At 37.4% G+C, this 15,271-nt stretch overlaps 2 protein-coding genes across 4 annotated transcripts in view; both read right to left on the reverse strand.

Annotated features, from left to right (window-relative positions):
- LOC127859747 (DNA topoisomerase 2-binding protein 1-like) overlaps nt 1-8,537 on the reverse strand; it is a 67,553-nt gene extending 59,016 nt beyond the window's left edge. Inside the window, exon 1 of the mRNA XM_052397255.1 lies at nt 8,531-8,537. Coding sequence (XP_052253215.1) covers nt 8,531-8,537 — 7 coding nt within the window. The remainder of the gene's footprint in view (nt 1-8,530) is intronic.
- Nucleotides 1-15,271, reverse strand: part of LOC127859526 (D-ribitol-5-phosphate cytidylyltransferase-like) — a 204,189-nt gene that overhangs the window by 132,970 nt on the left and 55,948 nt on the right. The window lies entirely within an intron of this gene.

Below are 15,271 nucleotides of genomic sequence, written 5' to 3' on the forward strand. Positions count from 1 at the left end.
CTAGGCCTAATGGTTATGGACAAGATTTTTTTTAAAGTTTTCACAAAATAGGCATTATATAAGCATATGTTCAATTTTGTGACCCCCGGAGCAGGTTCAAATTTAACCCCAGGGATAAAATTTGAACAAATTTGGTAGAGGACTATAAGATGTCACTACATACCAAATTTGATAGCCCTAGGCTGGATGGTTATGGACAAGAAGATTTTTGAAGTTCACAAAATAGGCCTTATATAAGCATATGTTCAATTTTGTGATCCACCGGGGCAGGGTCAAATTTGACCCCAGGGGCAAAATTTGAACAAACTTGGTAGAGAACTATAAGATTTCACTAAATACCAAATTTGGTAGCCCTAGGCCCAATGTTTGTGGACAAGAAGGTTTTTAAAGTTTTCACAAAATAGGCCTTATATAAGCGTAAGTTCAATTTTGTGACCCCAAGGGCAGGGTCAAATTCACCCCAGGGGCATAATTTGAACAAACTTGGTACAGGACTATAAGATGTCACAACATACCAAATTTGGTAGCCCTAGACCCAATGGTTATGGACAAGAAGATTTTAAAGTTTTCACAAAATGAGCCCTTTTTAAGCATATAATCAATTTTGTGACCCCCGGGGCAGTTTCAAATTTGACCCCTGGGGCATAATTTGAACAAACTAAGAAGAGAACTAATACATGTCTCTGCATACTAAATTTGGTAGCCCTATGCCATACAGTTATGGACAAGAAGATTTTGAAAGTTTTCACAAAATAGGCCTTTTATAAGCATAGGTTCAAATTTGTGACCCTCGGGTCAGGGTCAAACTTGACCCCAGGGGCATAATTTGAAAAAAACTTGGTAGAGGGCTATAAGATGTCACTACATACTAAATTTGGTAGCCCTAGGCCCAATGGTTATCGACAAGAAGATTTGTAATGTTTTCACAAAAAAGACCCTATAATAAACATATGTTCAATTTTGTGACCCCCGGGGCAGGGTCAAATTTGACCCAAGGGGCATAATTTGAAGAAATTTGGTAGAGGACTATTAGATGTCTCTACATACCAAATTCTTAGCCCTAGGCCCAATGGTTATGGACGAGAAGATTTTGAAAGTTTCCACAAAATAGGCGTTATATAAGCATATGTTCAATTTTGTGACCCCCGGGGCAGAGTCAAATTTGACCCCAGGAACATAATTTGAAGAAATTTGGTAGAGGACTATTAGATGCCTCTACATACCAAATTTGGTAGCCTTAGGCCCAATGGTTATGGACAAGAAGATTTGTAAAGTTTTCACAAAATAGACCCTATAATAAGCATATGTGCAATTTTGTGACCCCCGGAGCAGGGTCAAATTTGACCCAAGGGGCATAATTTGAAGAAATTTGGTAGAGAACTAATAGATGTCTCTACATACCAAATTTATTAGCCCTAGGCCCAATGGTTATGGACAAGAAGATTTTGAAAGTTTCCACAAAATAGGCCTTATATAAGCAAAATTTTATGTTCAATTTTGTGACACCCGGGACAGGGTGAAATTTGACCTCAGGGGCATAATTTGAAGAAATTTGGAAGAGAACTATTAAATTTCTCTACATACCAAATTTGATAGCCCTAGGCCCAATGGTTATGGACGAGAAGATTTTGAAAATTTTCACAAAATAGGCCTTATATAAGCATATGTTCAATTTTGTGACCCCCGGGGCAGGGTCAAATTTGACCCTAGGGGCATAATTTGAAGAAATTTGTTAGAGAACTTTTAGATGTCTCTACATACCACATTTGATAGACCTAGGCCCAATGGTTATGGACGAGAAGATTTTGAAAGTTTTCACAAAATAGGCCTTATATAAGCATATGTTCAATTTTGTGACCCCCGGGGCAGGGTCAAATTTGACCCCAGGGGCATAATTTGAACAAATTTAGTAGAGGACTATTAGATGTATCTACATACCAAATTTGATAGCCCTAGACCCAATGGTTATGGATGAGAAAATTTTGAAAGTTTTCACAAAATATGCCTTATATAAGCATATATTCAAATTTGTGACCCCAGGGGCAGAGTCAAATTTTACCCCAGGGGCATAATTTGACGAAATTTGTTAGAGGACTATTAGATGTCTCTACATACCAAATTTGATAGACCTAGGCCCAATGGTTATGGACGAGAAGATTTTGAAAATGTTCACAAAATAGGCCTTTAATAAGCATATGTTCAATTTTGTGACCCCCGGGGCAGAGTCAAATTTGACCCCAGGAGCATAATTTGAAAGAATTTGGTAGAGGACTATCAGATGTCTCTACATACCAAATATGATAGCCCTAGGCCCAATGGTTATGGACGAGAAGATTTTGGAAGTTTTCACAAAATAGGCCGTATATAAGCATATGTTCAATTTTATGACCCCCGGGGCAGGGTCAAATTTGCCCCAAGGGGCATAATTTGAAGAAATTTGGTAGAGGACTATTAGATGCCTCTACATACCAAATTTGATAGCCCTACGCCCAATGGTTATGGACGCAAGGATTTTGAAAGTTTTCACAAAATAGGCCTTATATAAGCATATGTTCAATTTTGTGACCCCCGGGGCAGAGTCAAATTTGCCCCAAGGGGCATAATTTGAACAAATTTGGTAGAGGACTATTAGATGCCTCTACATACCAAATTTGGTAGCTTTCGGCTAAATGGTTATGGACAAGAAGATTTGTAAAGTTTTCACAAAATAGACCCTATAATAAGCATATGTGCAATTTTGTGACCCCCGGAGCAGGGTCAAATTTGACCCAAGGGGCATAATTTGAAGAAATTTGCTTGAGAATTATTAGATGTCTCTACATACCAAATTTATTAGCCCTAGGCCCAATGGTTATGGACAAGAAGATTTTGAAAGTTTCCACAAAATAGGCCTTATATAAGCATAATTTTATGTTCAATTTTGTGACACCCGGGACAGGGTGAAAATTGACCTCAGGGGCATAATTTGAAGAAATTTGGAAGAGAACTATTAAATTTCTCTACATACCAAATTTGATAGCCCTAGGCCCAATGGTTATGGACGAGAAGATTTTGAAAATTTTCACAAAATAGGCCTTATATAAGCATATGTTTAATTTTGTGACCCCCGGGGCAGGGTCAAATTTGACCCTAGGGGCATAATTTGAAGAAATTTGTTAGAGAACTTTTAGATGTCTCTACATACCACATTTGATAGACCTAGGCCCAATGGTTATGGACGAGAAGATTTTGAAAGTTTTCACAAAATAGGCCTTATATAAGCAAATGTTCAATTTTGTGACCCCCGGGGCAGGGTCAAATTTGACCCCAGGGGCATAATTTGAACAAATTTGGTAGAGGACTATTAGATGTATCTACATACCAAATTTGATAGCCCTAGACCCAATGGTTATGGATGAGAAAATTTTGAAAGTTTTCACAAAACAGGCCTTATATAAGCATATATTCAAATTTGTGACCCCAGGGGCAGAGTCAAATTTGACCCCAGGGGCATAATTTGAAGAAATTTGGTAGAGGACTATTAGATGTCTCTACATACCAAATTTGATAGACCTAGGCCCAATGGTTATGGACGAGAAGATTTTGAAAGTTTTCACAAAATAGGCCTTATATAAGCATATGTTCAATTTTGTGACCCCCGGGGCAGGGTCAAATTTGATCCCAGGTGCATAATTTGAAGAAATTTGGAAGAGGACTATTAGATGTCTCTACATACCAAATTTGATAGCCCTAGGCCCAATGGTTATGGACAATAACATTTTGAAAGTTTTCACAAAATAGGCCTTATATAAGCATATGCTCAATTTTGTGACCCCCGGGACATAGTCAAATTTGACCCCAGGGGCATAATTTGAACAAATTTGGTAGAGGACTATTAGATGTCTCTACATACCAAATTTAATAGCCCTAGACCCAATGGTTATGGATGAGAAAATTTTGAAAGTTTTCACAAAATAGGCCTTATATAAGCATATATTCAAATTTGTGACCCCAGGGGCAGAGTCAAATTTGACCCCAGCGGCATAGTTTGAACAAATTTTGTAGAGGACTATTAGATGTCTCTACATACCAAATTTGATAGCCCTAGGCCCAATGGTTATGGACAAGAAGTTTTTAAAGTTTTCACAAAATAAGCCCTTTTTAAGCATATATTCAATTTTGTGACCCCCGGGGCAGTTTCAAATTTGACCCCTGGGGCATAATTTAAACAAACTAAGAAGAGAACTAATACATGTCTCTACATACTAACTTTGGTAGCACTATGCCATACATTTATGGACAAGAAGATTTTGAAAGTTTTCACAAAATAGGCCTTATATAAGCATATGTTCAATTTTGTGACCCTCGAGGCAGGGTCAAACTTGACCCCAGGAGCATAATTTGAAAGAACTTGGTAGACGACTATAAGATGTCACAACATACCAAATTTGGTGGCCCTAGGCCCAATGGTTATGGACAAGAAGATTTGTAAAGTTTTCACAAAAAAGACCCTAAAATAAGCATATTTTCAATTTTGTGACCCCCGGGGCAGGGACAAATTTGACCAAAGGGGAATAATTTGAAGACATTTGGTAGAGGACTATTAGATGTCTCTACATACCAAATTTGATAGCCCTAGACCCAATGGTTATGGATGAGAAAATTTTGAAAGTTTTCACAAAATAGGCCGTATATAAGCATATGTTCAATTTTGTGACCCCCGGGGCAGGGTCAAATTTAACCCCAGTGGCATAATTTGAAGAAATTTGGTAGAGGACTTTTAGATGTCTCTACATACCACATTTGATAGACCTAGGCCCAATGGTTATGGACGAGAAGATTTTGAGAGTTTTCACAAAATAGGCCTTATATAAGCATATGTTCAATCTTGTGACCCCCGGGGCAGGGTCAAATTTGACCCCAGCGGCATAATTTGAAGGAATTTGGTAGAGGACTATTAGATGTCTCCACATACCAAATTTGATAGCCCTAGACCCAATGGTTATGGATGAGAAAATTTTGAAAGTTTTCACAAAATAGGCCTTATATAAGCATATATTTAAATTTGTGACCCCAGGGGCAGAGTCAAATTTGACCCCAGGGGCATAATTTGGAGAAATTTTGTAGAGGACTCTTAGATGTCTCTACATACCAAATTTGATAGATCTAGGCCCAATGGTTATGGACGAGACGATTTTGAAAGTTTTCACAAAATAGGCCTTATATAAGCATATGTTCAATTTTGTGACCCCCGGGGCAGGGCCAAATTTGACCCCAGGGGCATAATTTGAACGAATTTGAAAGAGGTTCACCTAAGAAACATTCCTGAGAAATTTCATCAGAATTGGACCAGTACTTTAGGAGAAGAAGATGTTTAAAGAAAAAGTTAACGCACACACGGACGCACGCACGCACGGACGCACGCACGCATGCACGCACGACGGACACAGGACCATGACATAAGCCCCGCTGGCCTCTGGCCAGTGGAGCTAAAAACATGAAAATATGCGCAATTATATCTGCCATCAATTTTCTCGCTGCATACAAGTATGGAAAGGAATCTAGATCAAAACCTCTGGATAAGACAGCTACAGTAAAACAAGAAGGTCAACACACATCCTTGTTGACTGTGAGTACTTCAATAGTGGATGGCTGGAAAAGCAATTCATAAAAATTGCATCCTTTTTCTGAATTAGTGGCTCTTGACTGACTTCATTGAAATACATGTTGAATGATATTAAGCACGAATCTTTCCCCACTGCCATGTCTTGATAAAGGTATACATAATTATGTATATTGGGCACCTATTATACATATTTCCATGTGAGCTGGTAGGGTATTGGTAGTGAAATTCTGTCTAAAAAAGGACTTTTAAAAACACATGATGAGACAGCATACTTTGCACAAGAAACAGATTTTAAGATACGATGTATAAATCAGTATTGTAAAGTCAGTAATTAGTCACTAGCCTTAAAGGGGCAGTCAACCAGATTGACGAAAAAGAAAAGTTCTAAAATACCGTTCTAACTCTAACCCTGCGAGTAACTCGCAGACTGTTCAGGTTTTTATGCTGTTCGCTGCTAATCATTATCTAAGGGTGGAAAATGAGGCCTTTACAACTTGCATCTTGTTAAATAGGAATTTAATTTAATAGTATTTTGTAAGAGACTACAAATGTGTACAAATATGTATCTAAGTTGAAAAGGGTTACACAAGAGATTGGACTCTGCATTAGTCTGGGCCAAATGTAGGTCAGCGTCAACAGCAACATGAGGTAAGGTTAGAGTGGGTGTGTTGATAGTGTTCAAGGACAACATCCATGCAAGTATGAAAGCTTTGTAGGAAACATAATTGATATTCTATGGAATGTGCCATTTTGTGTTAACCATGTAGAGATGGAAGGATGAGTCAATCATTATATACCTCTCAGTCAGTCAATGCCGGGGCATACACACTATTTTCGGATAGGGTCTACTTTTTAATATATTACTGTAAGTACCACATACAATTTGGTGACACAATCAAGATCAACGGATATAACTACTTGTGAGGAGCGGCAAGCAGATCTGGTAAACCAAAGGGCATACTTAAATGTTGACTGTGAAGGACCGATAGTTAAGTATTGCTATTATGAACATCATAGTTCATAGATACAATGACAACCAAATTAAACACCATAAGAGTTAACAACTTAACAGATATATCAGATAGTCACTAACAAATTGTCCTATGTATATTTTGCTCCGGATTCATACAAACATTGCTAATTTTGACCGGAAAACACTAGTTGGACTGCCACGATCATGCTGACAAGCAAAACTTAGAAAGGCAATACACATGTTATAATATTATCTGCAACATAGCACTTTTTTAAATTGCCATACCCTTAAAGATGTTTCCTATTGATTGTTTATATTTGTATGACACGGAAGTTTTGCCTAACTGCTCCAGATGTATTTTTTTGTTATTAAAAAACAATAAATCAAATAGAAATGTAATGAAATAGATTGTGGGTAAATGACATGTATTATTTTACAAAAAATAGGTCTATGCCCTGCAATGTTGTTACCTTCTAGCACTTAAACAATATATCAGAGGAAGATAAAACGCTGCTATTGAAAAACTCGGATATCAATAAGAAGAGCAAATGAACGAAAAATCAAATGCATACATCGTTGTAAAAACTAATTTCTTTGTCAAGGTATGAATGGCCAGGATTTAGTTTTATTATGCAGAGAACACACTGACCTGATTGTTGTATAAAGCAGGGAGCACATTTACCTCAGTGTTGCATTATACAGATAACACATTGACCTGATTTTTGTATTATGCAGCCAACACATTAACCTGATTGCATTACGCAGCGAACACATTTATCTGATTTTTGTATTATGCAGCAAACATATTGACCTGATTTCGTTGCATTTTGTTGCCAACGCATTGACTTGAGTGTTGCAATATGAAGCAAACACATTCACCTGATTTAGTTGTGTTATGCAATGACCACATTGACCTGATTTAGAAGTATTATGCAGCGAATACATTGACCTGATTTAGTTGCATTTTGCTTCAAACACATTGAAGTAAGTGTTTAATTATGCAGCATTCACATTCAAGTGATTAAGTTGTTTAATGAAAAACAGCACATTGACCTGATTGTTGTATTATGCAGTGAGTGAACACATTGACCTGTTTGATGCATTATGCAGTTAACACATTGACCTGAGTGTTGTATTATGCAGTGAACACATTGACCTGTTTGTTGCATTATGCAGTGAATACATTGGCCTGATTGTTGTATTATGCAGTGAACATATTGACCTGTTTGTTGCATTATTCAGCAAACACATTGACCTGATTGTTGCATTATGCAACGAACACATAGACATGAACGTTGCAATATACAGCGAACACAATTTGATCTGATTGTTGTATTATGCGCCAAACACATTAAACTGATTTAGTTGTTTATGCATTTAACACATTAACCTGATTGTTGCATTACGCAGCAAACACATTGACCTGATTTAGTTGTATTATGCAGCAAAAACATTGACCTAATTTAGTTGTATTATGCAGCGAACACATTGTCCTGTTTGTTGCAATATGCAGCAAACACATTGACCTGTTTGTTGCGTAATGCAGTGAAAACATTGACCTGTTTGTTGCATTATGCAGCGAACACATTGATCTGATTGTATTATGTAGTGAACACATTTACCTCATTGTTGCATTATGCAGCAAACACAATTATGCAGCAAACACAATTTGACACGATTTAGTTGTATTATGCGGTGAACACATTTACCTGATTTAGTTGCATTATGCAGTGAACATATTTACCTGAATGTTGTATTATGCAGCAAACATATTGACCTGATTTATTTGTATAATGCAGTGAACACAATGACCTGATTTGGTTGTATTATGCATAAATCATATTCATGTGATTTAGTTGTTTTATGCAGCGAACACATTGACGTGATTTAGTTGTTTTACGCAGCGAACGCATTGACCTGGTTTAGTTGTATCATGCAGCAAACACATTTACCTGACATAGTTTTATTGTGCAACGAACACATTGACCTTGTTTAATTGTTTTATGCAGCAAACACGTTGACCAGATTTAGTTGTATTATGCAGCAAAGGCATTGACCTGATTTTCAAAATCTCAATTAAAATAGGTTTATGTTAGTCCATTATCCACAAGGCTGTCCGGTAACGGTTAGCGCAGTGGTTGGTACATGCACTTCTCAATTCTGCAACCGGGGTTCAATACCCATTCCCAGGGCACGTTAGTTTGGTTGGTGGTCACTTTAACGGACAGGTGGGTTTCCTCTGGGTAATCCGGTTTCCCCCCCCCCCCGCCCACAGCATAAGACCACACCTAAATTGAATAACTTTCAGTTTTAGAGTGGGTATTCCTAAAGCAATCAAAAATTATCTAAAATAGCAAGTTTTTAGTCCCCTACTGGGGAAACCGTAGGAGACTTATGGTTTGCGCTTTGTGTGTCTGTGAGTCTGTGTGTCTGTCAGTCAGTCTGTCTGTCACACTTTTCTGGAAAATGTGATAACTTTAAAAGTTCTTCATATTTTTTCATGAAACTTGAAACATGGACAGATGGCAATATGGAGATTATGCACGTCATTTCATTTTGTTCTTACGTCAAGAATTCTGGTTGCTGTGGCAACAAATAGACTAGAAATATTGCTGAAAATGGGGATTCCATTTTCATTACCATCTACAAGGCAAACTTAAAAGAATTACGTCCCTTGAAAACAAAGGGAGACAATTATATTACTGCTTCATGTGCGGTAGGGGACTTTTATTACTTGGCAATAGTTTTGTTATATTTGGTATGTTGCATCATCTAGAGGTCCTCTCCAAATTAAAAACAAAATCAACATAGACTTCATTCAAGAAAATCTTGTCTGAAACTGGGGAGCTCATGGCTTTCATAGTTAGCGTGTTGCATCAGCTAAAGATCATCTGCTTAGTTTATTATAATACCACGGGCGTTCAGAAACTGAAGCGTTAATTAAAAATTCGTTTCAACTTTCATGAGTCTAGTAATTAAATTAGGTAGGAGTGGTGGGACACACTATGGGTCTTCACATAATGCAGGCACTGTTCTGGAAGGACCACATGAACTTAGAACATTATCTATGATTATAATCTTTTTTTTGTAACACCCCGCATCAATTTACGTAGATCACTTGTTTAAGCAATGAATGATTATCTGCATGTTTCTCAGCATGTGACATCCTGCCAATCTCTCTTAGAGTAATAGTTACGTCTACCTTAAGTCTCGAATAGCATCACGCACATCAGGGTGTTATACTTTACTACGCTTGTATCACTGTTAACCCATAGGTTTTTATTTTATTTTAATGAGGGACATGACCACAAAAGCCAATAAGAAACATACAAATATAATTTAACACAAATAATGCTACATTTATGAATACAATCAATATGTTAGGGTCGAATGGTATAACAAGGAGGTACTTTACTGAAGTTCAAAATGTAATTCACGCACATGAAATGGAGAAAAAACATATGTTTCCCTCCTACCAGTTTATAATACACACATTATAGTAATTTTAAACAAAGTAACCATACTGGTATTATGCATGAGGAATTTGAGTTAAAAACTATGTTACTATTTTTTTATACCCGACAATGGGTATACAATGTATTAAATATTATAGTCTGATCGGGATATATGTTAATCCAACCTCATTCATATTCACATAATTCAGGGATTGTTTTCAATATTTTCAGGGCTTGACACTAACTTAATTTACCTACTGACCCAAAGGACCACCAGCTTTCAGAAATTACTGGTCCTCCAAGATTTCAAGTGGTCCGACAATTTCTATGTTATTTTACTTAAGTTTCAACTTACTTTCTGAACTATCCACAATGTATTGTGCATAAAAAGAAAACTATTAGCTTTAGGTTTTTTAGGCGGCGGTTGAACCACCCCGGAATAAAATTCCACATCGCGTAAAGTTGTTATCTTAAAAATTCAACAAGTTTACTCTCCGGCAATATCAAAAGATTATCCTGTGCTCTCCAGTGTAGATTCGCAAAGTAAACAAAGTATATTCTGATGGTACAAGGATCGATAAAATGCTGATTATTGCGGCTTTTTCAAAATAATAAATACCATTTTGTTCATTTCTCTATCCGAAAGCTTCGAATTTTATGTTAATTTGTGCATCGATCATGGCGAAGTCAGGAGACATTTGCGAAACGCAAATCGATTTTTTGATCCGACAACAGGTTTTTGTCATCCGGGCATCTAGAAAATTGGAATTTTCAATATGTTGCTATTTTTATCCCAGTCTCGAGTCGGCCCATAAAATAACAAGGGCAGTTTGTAAAACATGCATGCCCCCCATATGGGCTCTCCGTTGTAGTGACAGCCATTGTGTGAATATGTTTTGTGTTACTGTGACCTTGACCTTTGACCTAGTGACCTGAAAATCAATAGCGGTCATCTGCCAGTCATGATCAATGTACCTATGAAGTTTTATGATCTTAGCCAAAAGCGTTCTTGAGTTATCATCCGGACACCGTTTTACTATTTCGGGTCAACGTGACCTTGACCTTTGTTCTAGTGACCTGAAAATCAATAGGGGTCATCTGCAAGTCATGATCAATCTACCTATCAAGTTTCATGATCCTAAGCATAAGCGTTCTTGAGTTATCATCCGGAAACCATTTTACTATTTTAGGTCACCATGACCTTGACCTTTGACCTAGTGACCTCAAAATCAATACGGGTCAACTGCAAGTCATGATCAATGTACCTATGAAGTTTCATGATCGTAGCCATAAGCGTTCTTGAGTTATCATCCCGAAACCATTTTACTATTTCAGGTCACCGTGACATTGACCTTTGATATAGTGACCTGAAAATCAATAGGGTCAACTGCGAGTCATGATCAAACTACCAATCAAGTTTCATGATCCTAGGCATAAGCGTTCTTGAGTTATCATCCGGAAACCATTTTACTATTTCGGGTCACCGTGACCTTGACCTTTGACCTAGTGACCTGAAAATCAATAGGTGTCATCTGCGAGTCAAGATCAATGTACCTATGAAGTTTCATGATCTTAGGCCTAAGCGTTCTTGAGTTATCATCCGGAAACCATTTTACTATTTCGGGTCAACGTGACCTTGACCTTTGACCTAGTGACCAGAAAATCAATAGGGGTCATCTGCGAGTCATGATAAATCTACCTATCAAGTTTCATGATCCTAGGCCTAAGCGTTCTTGAGTTATCATCCGGAAAACATTTTACCATTTCGGATCACTGTGACCTTGACCTTTGACCTAGTGACCTGAAAATCAATAGGGGTCATCTGCGAGTCATGATCAATATACTTGTCAAGATTCATGATCCTAGGTCTAAGCGTTCTTGAGTTATCATCCGAAAACCATTTTAATATTTCGGGTCACCGTGACCTTGACCTTTTTGACCTAGTGACCTCAAAATCAATAGGGGTCATCTGCAAGTCATGATCAATGTACCTATGAAGTTTCATGATCCTAGGTCCAAGCGTTCTTGAGTTATCATCCGGAAACCACCTGGTGGACGGACCGACCGACAGACCGACCGACAGACCGACAGACCGACTAACATGTGCAAAGCAATATACCCCCTCTTCTTCGAAGGGGGGGCATAATTATGAATTTTATCGATTTATTATGAACATATAAAGTTGTTTTATTGATGAAAACGGCTTTCTACCAGTATTTCACAATAAGCTGGCCAGGATTTTTAACTGGTCCGACGGATCAACCAAATTTCTAGTTTAACTGGTCCTCCCTATTTTTTACTGACCCCGGGTCAACGGACCGCTGTTAAAATCGAGCCCTGATTTTACAATTGCCATTAACGGTGGATGTGCCGAGTCGTGTAAGGACACACTCATCAAAGCGCAGAGCTATTTTCAGAGTATATCACTTAGATACGAAATGTGTTTGCAAAGCTTTCTTCCATAAGACGTTAGCTATTGGTGGCAGAATGATAGATACAGCACTGAAATCACTATCTTCAGGAACATTTGCTTCCTTTGACAGGCGTGAAAAGGGCACCCCCCATAACAAAACCCCTGATGCAATCATAGAAGATGTTCGTAATCATATAGAATCATTTCCTACTGTAGAAGCACATTACACACGCCAAGACACTAAAAGGCGTTTTCTACGATCTGATTTAAATATTAGTAAATTGTATTAATTATACAAAGATAACTGTAAAGAAACGGGCAGGCAATACATATCAAGTTCAATGTATCGTACAATTTTCTGTGAGGAGTTTAACTATTCATTCCATATAACCAAGAAGGACCAGTTTCAGACGTGCGCTGTGAATAGAAATAAGGAGATAGCAGGCGAGCTAACCACCGATTTGAAAATTGCTTTTGAATACCATATCAAAAGAAAAAACAGAGCTAGAGATGAAAAGAAGTTGGATAAGTCTCGTTCAAAACAAGACAAGTCATACCATGTTGCAACATTTGATCTAAAGGCTGTTTTACCGATTCCATGTTCTCTTAAGAGTAAAGTTTATTATAAAAGAAAGCTCAATTGTTACAATCTTTCCTTTTATTTTTTACAAAACGCAAGTTCGACAAGGTTTTTGTGGAATGAAACTGAAGGAAAACGGGGCTCTTGTGAAGAGGGAACTTGTCTTTTGACGTACATGAAATCTCTTCCTATCACAGTAGATAATGCCTGTTTTTATTCTGACTGTTGTGGTCAAAATCGAAATAGGGTTGTTACTGTTGCATTGATGCATGCTTAAGAGAAATATAAAAACATAGAGACACTATTAAACAAACGTATTTAGAAAGTTGACATACCCAGATGGAGTTGTGATAGTGTACATGCTTCGATAGAACGAGCAAAGAAACGTACATCGGTATATGTACCGAGCCAGTGAGAAACAATTGTGAAGGTTGCACGAAAAAGAAATCCGTATGTTGTAGTGTCGATGAAATACTATGACTTTTTAGATATCAATCATGTAGCCAAATATGTACTACCAGGGCTCGACACTAACAGTGACTCCGTTGACCCGGGGTCAATAAAAAATAGGGAGGACCAGTTAAACTAGAAATTTGGTTGATCCGTCGGACCAGTTAAAAATCCTGGCCAGCTTATTGTGAAATACTGGTGGAAAGCCGTTTTCATCAATAAAACAACTTTATATGTTCATAATAAATCGATAAAATTCATAATTATTTTATGGGCCGACTCGAGACCGGGATAAAAATAGCAACATATTGGAAATTCCAATTTTCTAGATGCCCGGATGACAAAAACCTGTTGTCGGATCAAAAAATCGATTTGCGTTCCCCAAAATCTCCTGACTTCGCCATGATCGATGCACAAATTAACATAAAATTCGATTTTTAAGATTACAACTTTACGCGATGTGGAATTTTATTCCGGGGGTGGTTCAACCGCCGCCTAAAAAACCTAAAGCTAATAGTTTTCTTTTTATGCACAATACATTGTGGTTAGTTCAGAAAGTAAGTTGAAATTTAAGTAAAATAACATAGAAATTGTCGGACCACTTTAAATCTTGGAGGACCAGTAATTTCTGAAAGCTGGTGGTCCTTTGGGTCAGTAGGTAAAATAAGTTAGTGTCAAGCCATGACTACCGTTAAACGTTGTAAATAAAAGTGGACAAAACGTTTTATGGACAAAAATATAACATGGATAAAACTGCACAAAAGTGATCCGGGGCGTGTGTTTTTTAAGAGCAGTTTCGATGACACCAGTTTTCAGTGTGTGCAACTTAAATCCTCAAGGAAAGGACCTTCTATAAAATGTGACTTAAAACCCCTGTATGATGCCAAACTTCCAATTACAGTAGCAAAGAAAAAAGACCTGCTATCACTTTGCTCTGATGAATAATTCCTTCAGAATATGACCAGTATTTCAAGGATATTCCATCTGATAAGACAACTAGGGAAAGTCTTCCAAAACCAGATACAATGGAAGAAAGTGAAGATTCAAATGTGGAAAAGAAAATCTGAACTTGACTTTCTTCCATTGTGAAGGTTGGAGATAAACAAGTCCATACTGATTGAAATACATGTATACAGAGGGGGTAATAATGTGACAAACATGATGGCGACATCCTTGCCGAGACAGCAATTTTTTCGCTCTTTTATACCATTTATATTTTTTATTAATTGTTAAAACGCTGCTGACTTTCCAGCCATATCGGCAAGAAAGTGATTATCCTTGATTTGTAATTAATATTCGCTCTATATCTCGATTTTACTCACTGCAAATTTTTTGAACAGGTCACATAATTACAGCTCCCACTAAGATAATTCGCAGCAAGTCAAGTTGAGATAAAGAGGGATTATAAATATGAAACAAATGCTAATCACTCTCTTGCTGATTTGGCTGGAAAATGAGTGGCAATTTAACAATTGATACACGTAATAAAAGGTATAAAACGGCGAAAAATACCTTTCGTGGCATGGGCACTGGCATCTTGTTTGTCCCCTGATTATCACCTCTGATATAGCTGGCAGTTGTTTTATTGCAACAACAAATTCTGTGGTAAATAGGCAATAAACGAACACCGCAGAAACATGGAACAAAAACAAGCACAGCAGTTACATTGTGCAAAAATGAAAGATTGCCTAACATTGAGTAAACATCGCAGTAACATTGAGCAAAAATGAAAGATTGCGTAACATTGAGTAAACACCGCAGTAACATTGAGAAAAAACGAACACCGCAGTAACAT

This window comes from Dreissena polymorpha, chromosome 15, assembly GCF_020536995.1.
Source record: "Dreissena polymorpha isolate Duluth1 chromosome 15, UMN_Dpol_1.0, whole genome shotgun sequence".
Taxonomy (NCBI): domain Eukaryota; kingdom Metazoa; phylum Mollusca; class Bivalvia; order Myida; family Dreissenidae; genus Dreissena; species Dreissena polymorpha.